General features: G+C 47.8%; 1 protein-coding gene across 1 annotated transcript; it reads left to right on the forward strand.

Annotated features, from left to right (window-relative positions):
• The first annotated feature begins 5,214 nt into the window (after positions 1-5,214).
• On the forward strand, positions 5,215-8,666 carry LOC112882270 (sulfite exporter TauE/SafE family protein 3-like). The gene is made up of 12 exons (XM_025947283.1): positions 5,215-5,556; positions 5,670-5,829; positions 6,214-6,414; positions 6,505-6,569; positions 6,693-6,720; positions 6,805-6,881; positions 6,971-7,057; positions 7,239-7,289; positions 7,390-7,614; positions 7,758-7,851; positions 7,958-8,098; positions 8,244-8,666. The coding sequence occupies exons 1-12, from the start codon at positions 5,365-5,367 to the stop codon at positions 8,321-8,323; spliced, it is 1,401 nt and encodes a 466-aa protein (XP_025803068.1). The 5' UTR covers positions 5,215-5,364; the 3' UTR covers positions 8,324-8,666.
• Positions 8,667-9,204: the final 538 nt, after the last annotated feature.

Here is a 9,204-nt window from a genome sequence, read left to right on the forward strand (position 1 = left end):
GGATCAGCCTCTCTGTTCTTGCCCTGGCGGCGTGATGTCACCCCCGCCATGTTGATGCCAAGCGCAAAGTCCAGTTGTCGCCTTGCAGACCGGTCGTAATTTTCCACCATGTTGACACCAGGGAACGGCTGAGTGTCGACTTTCATGGCGGTCTGGCCTAGGATCAATCGGCTCTGCTCAATAGCCGATTGGATTTGCCGATGGAGCTCCTTACAATCACTGGTGTTGTGGGTAAAAGAATCATGCCATTTACAATATGATCTTCCTTTTAACTCCTGCGCCGTGGGAGGTTTGTATCCTTCTGGAAACTTGAACTGCTTTTCTTTTAATAACAAGTCAAAAATTTGTTCGACTTTACTCACATCAAAATCAAACCCCTTCGCCGGCCCAGTTTGCTTTACCCACTTGCATGGTACGGGATTTGCACCACGAGCCCATTCTGAAACTGATACTTCCATTTCTTCCCCGGAGTCATCGGCTTCTTCTGTATCAGCTAGCGCTACTTGGCGCTTAAATTTTTCTTGGTACAGCTCAAGGTGACGCTGCTCATGCGTCGTCAACTTTTGGACTAGATGCGCCAAGGAAGTGAACTCCAATTGAAAAGCCAGATCTCTGATCGGCTTCAGTAATCCCAATGACGCCAACTCGACGGCTTCCTTTTCTAAGATCCGTGTTGAATAACACCCGTTCTTCATCTCCCTGAAGCGTTGAACGAACTCTGCCACGGTTTCTCCACGCTTCTGTCGGAGCTGCGCCAGATCAGCAATTCCCGCCTCTGCAGCTTCTGAATGGTACTGAATATGGAATTGTTCTTCCAGCTGCTTCCAGGTTCGGATGGAGTCAGGACCTAATGACGTATACCACCCAAAGGCCGGTCCTGTGAGCGATTGCGAGAAGAACCTTACTCGCAACGGATCTGATACAGAGATCATACCCAACTGTGCCAAATATCGGCTCACATGTTCAATAGAACTAGAACCTTCTGCTCCACTGAACTTGGTAAACTCAGGGAGCCGATACTTGGGCGGCAATGGAATTAGATCGTAGTCACTTGGATACGGCTTAGTATAGCCGATCGCTCTCCTCTTTGGTAATATGCCAAACTGATCCCTCAGAATGACGCTGATTTGCTCCGCTGTTTGTAATCCAGGGGCCGAGTGCATACTGTCATGACTCGGTCCGGTAGCATAAGTTGCTAGCCACGCTTGCTTGTCTGCGTCGGCTCTAGAAACCCCTCCAACTACTTTTTGTGCGGAATGTACCGGGTTATTGTTGTCCGGTATGTATGCACACATGTAGCCATGTAGGATTTCCTTGGGTGGCTCGCTGAAGAACTGGTGATCCATGGGATCACCTCCCATTTTATAAACCACATAAGCTGGAGCGCCATGTGATTCTGCAGCTGTAAGTGCATAAGGCAATGGAGGTCTGGTCTGAAACGGCAATTCTCCCTTATGACTTCCCAAAGTAGGCCCAGTTGGAGAATGCTAATGCTTCATAATTTCTTGGACCACTCGCAAAGCTACACGCTCAAAAGCGTTGACCAAACTTTCAGAATGCCGGTGCAATGAATGAGCCACCGCATAATTTACCTCCTGCCGCAAAGCTCTGGTACGATCTTCAGAAGGGGTAGACAGATCTACTCCATCAAGAGCACCTTCAGGTGAAAACCCTCTCCACCTGACACCGTGGTTGCGAGTCCTTTCAAAAGAGCCGATGAGGTCGGCTTCAAATTGAGCCTTGATTTCGTCGTATCTTTGCTTATGCTCGGCAGAGAGCTCTTCATAAGTGATTAGATCGTCTCTTGCCATTCTGCCATCCGCGGTTGACGAAGTCAACGGTGATGATGAAGTCGATGAAGATGGTGATGACGAAGTCGATGAAGATTGTCCCACTGGGCGTGCTAGAATGTGTTGTCGGCCAAAACCCGCCGGCGGGTAGTGACTGGCAACACGAGGAGCCGGGAGGCTTCCGGGATGGCTGGTGGGCCCCGATCCCTCGGTCAACGGTCCAGCGATCCGGCGCACACTCTGACTTGAAGTCGCTAGGCGTGCCACCTGATCCTGCACCTGATCAGGAAGGTGTGACGTGTCAAACTCCTGCGTGCATAGACATATGTAAAGATTAGTCCGAGCCGTGATCGGCTCATCACCTCCTCCCTGGTATCGGCTATAGAGAGCCGATTGCATCAATACCGGATCGGATCTTTAGAACGGGCAACATACAAACATATATATATTTAAATGAGACTGGCTTCATAAATATCAATCTAATCCAACCCACGATAACTAAGCTCTCACTGCACGATCGGAATATCCTACACGTGATTGAGCCTAACAGATACACGAAAGCATCGGAACAAACAATCTAAACAGAGATTAAAGAAACAACCGAAAAGCCGATTTCTAGAGCAACCTCTATTCAAGCTACAAGCCGATACCAAAGCGTACTGCCGGAACATTCAACTCGTTTGCAAGGCCTAATCATGCACATATCGAACCAAGCCTCTAAATAAACAGAAACTAGCCATAACAGATCGGATCTACTGATAAAGACGAAACAAGGTACAACCATCGCATCCGTGATCGAACACGACGATTAAGCACACGAGAGCAACGAACAAAGCATGATTAAGATACAAAAAGAATAACATCACTCTATGCGTGCTAGGATAACTAATGCTACTCGCCATCTACAAGGTTTCAGAACGAGCAACATATGAACAAACGAGCAAGGGTAATGCTACCCCGATCACGCAGAGCATGATCGGGGCCGCATGGCACTTACCCGATGAAAACCCTAAAACAGGGTAGGCGATGCGCCGAGAGTTGTTGATGAATGATTCTGTCTTTCTTGTTTATTCATGGTACATATTTATAGTCCGTAGACTTATCCTCTTTAACTAATCCTAACCAAACACGACACGAATCTTAACTGCTTATACCTAAATTACACGGCCTTTCTGGCCTCAATCACCTGCACAGGGTCCGATTCGCAAGCTTATCGTGACTGTCTTCTAGGCCCATCTTGCTCCATAGCCCACTTCTGGCCCGATCAGATTATGGCGATAACAGGAACACAAACCAATATCTTCCCTGAGCTCAAGCACACTCCAAATGGCCGGGACATTGGGTATAAATAGCCCCAACCAAAGGAACTGCCATTGCAACTCACAGCTACAATTCTGCTTATGACCGACTGATTCGGTCATGCAGAGGTGCCACCGAATGAATCGGTGAAGCACACGTCGACTGGTCGTTGGGCCGCTGACTTGCGGGGCCCCTCTGCATATCACCGACTGATTCGGTGATTGCTTCTTTGGCCTGAGCAAATGATACTGTCAAACTAGAGCCGTCTGCCTTCATCCCAAACCCACCGACTGATTCGGTGAGGTCTTCATGGCCATGACCGAATGAATGTGATTTGACCGAAGTAATTGGTCAACCCAGTATCTAATGCTTCAACTGCTCTTGGCCACCGATTGATTCGGTGCTACTTTTTAATCTGTCAATTTCGTCGGTAAGGAATCTGTGCTTGTTTTGCTTCGTTTCTTCACAATCTTTTTTACTTGAACATTTGAATGGCTTCCATTACATCCTTGAAACCTAACAAACACATTCAAAGGTATATTTTGATAAATTATTAATCCCAATAACTATATTATTTATTCAATCACCAAAATTACAAAATAGTTAAGGGCCATTTTCCTCACACACGTTATACTCGCTGGTATAAGCCGACACAAGGTCGACGACGCAAACAGCTGCACTACTAAATACGAAATACGAGTACTTCACTCCTCTGTCAACACGAGGAGCATGCATGCGCTGCTAGATCAAAAGGAATCATATGTATACATAGATATATCTCACCCCTGCTAAAGCGGCATATTATTATATGCCCTCAGTCCGTCGTGTCAATTTCGTGCAGACGTGCAGTCAAAACTGTGTGATACACAATCTTTGGCATATACATATATTATTCATCTTAGGAGTACTATATTATCCGCTTATTAAGCGGTACTAGTTTTCTCTCTGATGATATATGGTTAATGTGGAGGGACCAATGCAAAAAAGAATTCGATCAACCAGAGCGGTGCCGCGCTGTGCTCGATGTGCGCCACGTTCTGCTGTCTCCTCTTTTGTCCCGGCTGGTGCTCTGCTGTGGAGTTAATTAAGAGATTTGCCCAGGATTTTATTGATATTCATTCAGCTAACTTGTGTTAGTAACAAGAAGAATAATCAAGCACCAACGAACGGGGTCACCTAGGCACCAATTGTTAATAAGAAGCACAAATTAAAATACATGTAATCATGCATCATATGTATTTAGCGCCAACAAGGACAAAGATAGCCAGAGTCCTTAATTGGAAGGCAGAATAGAAATTGTACCATTACCAAGGGGGTCCATGTCAACTGCAAATCCTGACAGATAAGAATGCATTTCGAGATGGAGAACAATTAAATAAAGTTTAGTGGGGTGGAGAAAAACCCTTGAAGATTATTATTGTGCTCAAGCAAGCCTGCTATATATAGTGCTATGGAATCCAACACGCTGACGCTCCGGGCCCACGAGTACGGTGTGGGGCAACGATACCATGCTGGTAGCCACCAATGAAATTAAACAGGATTCAGAGCACATGCTAGTTGCTACCGTACGTCCATGGGTGGCGATCGACGACCCGGAAGCAACGGCTGCTTCCTGCAGGTTGAGACAACACCTACTTAGGGAGCTGGAAAGAGAGACTGGCTTAGCTGAAGATGTGTAGGTGCAGGAAAGGCACAAACACACAGCTCCTGGCTTCCCGGAGACCACAAGCATCGATAGACTGAACCCGAGATTCCAAAGAGCGAGGGCATTACATGTACCAGCCTCATCCTGAACCACGTACGCCCTCACCAAGAAGGTGCCGGGAGTGCCGAAGCAAAGCTATTCGTAAACAAAAAAAAAGGACCTCCCGAGAACACCTGATCATCGATCGAGATCAACGGACCGTGCGTGCTGCCACGGCTCGAATTACAATTTATATAAGTAGTGTATATATAGTATAGTATAATAATAAAGCTAGTTCCCCGGCTCCACGCTGCACGCGGCTTGAGGGAGACGCCAGGAGAGATGTGTGACCCGGCCGGGTGGAGGCAGGCATCCCGCACTACTATAACTCGGGATCAAGTTTGGCCGGCCTGGTGCTCCACTCCCTACGTCGCGGCCACTTCTCGGGAGCCCTCCTTTGCTTTCCTGCGTCGCCCTTCCTGGCTACGCCTTCTCTCTTGTTCATTCTCCTGGGTTGTTGGTTCGTTCGTGGCAAGGCATTGCATTGCTAGCTAGTTTCCATCTCCGATTCTCGGTGCGGCCGGCAGGGAGATGGGGATCAGACGGCAGCAATGGCACGCCGTCGCCGCGCTCGCCGTCGCGTGGTGCTGCGCGGCGGCCGCCGCCGCCGTGGCAGCGGCCGACGGCCGGAACGCCTCGCTGGCCGGAGCGGCGGCGCCGGAGGAGACGGGCGTGGCGCGCCAGCAGCACGGTGATGGCAAGGCGTACCACCACGTTTGGCCGGTAACCAACGCATACTACACAGCAACTCCATTATTAATTCATTTGGACGTCCTGCTAGTGTATGCCATGGTGACTTTGTTTTCAATTTCGTCTGTATATGTATATACGTGCAGCCCATGGAACTTGGATGGCGAATTGTGCTGGGCTCGCTGATCGGCTTCTTCGGCGCGGCGTGCGGGAGCGTCGGCGGCGTCGGCGGCGGCGGAATCTTCGTGCCCATGCTGGCACTCATCATCGGCTTCGATCCCAAGTCGTCCACTGCGATATCCAAGTGTGAGTATTAATTTGTGCATGCTCTGAACTAGGAAGCACAAGTCTCATTGCTTATGCCCTTCTGCAATACGCCACGTACATCGATCATTTCGCCGTTGTTGCATTAGAGTAGGTATGAGGGGGATTATTCATCTGCAGTAGAGTCCAGACCCAGCAAAATCAGAATCTATAAAAATAAAGAAAAATTTGTTCCCAAAAAGTTAAAATCGAAATAAAAAATTTCAAATCTGAGATATGGGCAAATGGTGCAATAGGATCCAGCAATTTGGTTCTGAATATATGATAATGCAGACCTCCATGCATTTCATTCTTGTATATGTTGTAATTTGAGTCATACAGTACACAATTACCTGATATAATACCATGCTTTGCATTCTGGGGCAGGCATGATTATGGGAGGATCCGTTTCGACTGTCTACTACAACCTCAAGCTGAAGCACCCGACTTTGGACATGCCGCTCATCGACTACGACCTCGCCCTGCTCATGCAGCCCATGCTCATGCTTGGGGTCAGCATTGGTGTCATTTTCAATGTTATTTTCCCCAACTGGCTCATCACGGCGCTCCTCATAATACTTTTCCTAGGTGCTTTTCTCAATCCCCTTACACCGTCGAAAAAGGATTATCTAATCGCCAATTATTGACTTTGGTTGTATCTCCGTTTTCTAATAACAGGCACATCAACTAAGGCCTATCTGAAGGGCATTGAGACGTGGAAGAAAGAGACCATAAAGAAAAGGGTAATGATGTTTGGCACTTTTCAGTGTCATCTTTAATCTTAGTAGAACAGACATGTTTTTATCTTTCCATGTTTCTTTATGTCTCCTGTTGCACTAATGGAACTAGTACTTTGACTCTACCAGGAGGTTGCAAAAAAACAGGAGCAAATATGTAAGTGAGCAATTAAACAGTTAGTTAATCTCTCACAAAATGAAAAGGCTCTTTCTTATCACAATAGTTTCCCCAACATTTCAGGTCAGGAACCAGAGCACACGACAACAATCGTCCCTACGGAGCAAGCAGCTGAGGCAAAAGCCCCATCAGATAAAGCAGTAAGAATAGTCTGATAAACATCAAGCATGTACACATACACCTGCATCCTTTTTCAAGTGACATGGCAACCAACTAACCCACATTTCAGACATCAGTTCTGAAGAACGTCTACTGGAAGGAGTTCGGTCTTCTTGCATTCGTGTGGGTGGCATTCCTTGGGCTCCAAATCACAAAGGTTAGCATAATTCCAGACACAGATAAAATGACACATCGTCAAATGGTACATAACGTCAATATTAGCAAGCTCATTACTCTGGGGTTCATTGCTACAAAAGATTAAAAAAATACTGTAATTCACAAATTGATTAGGTGCATATGGCTCCCAATCTTGGGTTTTTTTTTTGTCACAATTGCAGAACTACGTCGCTTCTTGCTCGGTATGGTATTGGGTCTTGAATTCTCTCCAGGTACTTGCTGAGATTTAAATCGCAATCTCCCTGCACACGTAAAACCCATTGTCTAAGCAGTATGATCGATTCATCCTGGTGGCTGCATCCATGACTGCAGATCCCGGTGGCCATAGGAGTGACCCTGTACGAGGCGCACGGGCTGATGGCCGGGAAAAGGGTGCTCTCCTCAAAGGGAAGCCAGCAGCAGAGCGCGCTACGCGTTCGCCAGCTCCTGGTGTACTGCCTGTTCGGCATCCTGGCGGGGCTCATCGGCGGCCTGCTAGGCATGGGGGGCGGCTTCATCATGGGGCCGCTCTTCCTGGAGCTCGGCATTCCTCCACAGGTACACGCAAATTAACCACCCGTCTCGATCACGATCAGAGTCTGCTTGTTTGGACTTTGGAAGAATATAATGCAGGATTAGTTAGTTTCCGCAGGAGATTTGCGAGCATCTAGTGACAAGATTATTTACGGTGTTTAATTTAGGTTTCAAGTGCTACAGCCACGTTCACGATGATGTTCTCGTCGTCGATGTCGGTCGTCGAGTACTACCTCCTGCACCGGTTCCCGGTGCCCTATGGTCAGATTTCTTCCAACTTTTGGATACTCTCTTGCAAGAACATGATGCACGCGGACAGCATTTTTGTTTAGTTTATATATGGACTCAAGTTTGATAATCTCTTCAGCTGCCTACTTCACCGCGGTGGCGTTCGTGGCGGCCATCGTCGGGCAGCACTGCGTGAGGAAGCTGATCGCGTGGCTGGGGCGGGCGTCGCTCATCATCTTCATCCTGGCCTCCATGATCTTCGTCAGCGCGCTCACTCTCGGTATTGCTATAGTGCTCTTCTTCACTGACTGCGAACTGACCAAAAACTCACAGCGAGCGCCGCGCCGGCTGAACAACTCGGCACTATTTCTTTTTCTCTTTTTACTGAAAATCATGCGCTGTCTTTGCATTGTGATCTGCCGCAGGTGGGGTCGGCATCTCGAACATAGCGCACAGGATGCAGCGGCATCAGTACATGGGGTTCGAAAGCCTTTGCAGGGTGTAGGGAGCAAATGCGAGCAGAGCAGGGATGCATGGAGTACAGGAGAAGCAGCGGCGACGGATGCCTATAATTCACGAAAAGCTTGGCACGCGCATGTGGCTGCTAGGTGACACACGTACGAGTCAATCAACACACGTATACCAGTAGCATCACATGACATTGTCCTAGGCAGCGTGCGTTGCTGAATTTTGAATTTGTGTGACAACTGACGAGCACATACGTGATACATGTACGGGATTAGCTGCGTTCAACCGTTCCTGTCCTTTTTGTGAGGTCTCCGGCCATCCATGCATGGTCGATCTATCTGACAGTGTATTTAAATTGATGAGATGATAGTACTTTTGAATCGCTGGAGTTTTTGAGAAAATTCACAAAATGCTGGACCTCTCTCTCTCTCTCTCTCTGACAGTTCTCTCAAATATGAAAATCGGGACCATTGAGAGTTCGATCAGGTTTCCAGCCCACCACACACAGCCCAATAAACTCTTGAGCCCGGCAGTGGCACACGTGCACGGCCCACGCCGCCGTTCGGTAGCCCATCAGTAGCTGCTGCAGCCAGCAAAGGCGCCCTCTCATCTGTTCCTCTTGGTTCCTAGCCCATGTGTCATTTTCCTGGCCCATGTAGCCTCTGTGCCCGTGCGCACGCCTTGGTTTTTCCAGCCGGATTGTGCTAGCCATGACCTGGGTTCCGTTTCTATTTTCTTTTGTTTCTTTTATTTTTTTCTTTTTCCACTAGGATGAACGGGTGCATACAAGCGACATGCATGCCTTGGATGCTGTGCAAAACAAATTCAAACAAGAAAAAATTACTTTGCAAATTAATTATTTAAATTAAATCCAATCGTACTATTGCGGTTTCTTATGCCCGGGTCTTCAAAACTAAT

Source organism: Panicum hallii, chromosome 2 (assembly GCF_002211085.1).
Source record: "Panicum hallii strain FIL2 chromosome 2, PHallii_v3.1, whole genome shotgun sequence".
NCBI classification, from domain to species: domain Eukaryota; kingdom Viridiplantae; phylum Streptophyta; class Magnoliopsida; order Poales; family Poaceae; genus Panicum; species Panicum hallii.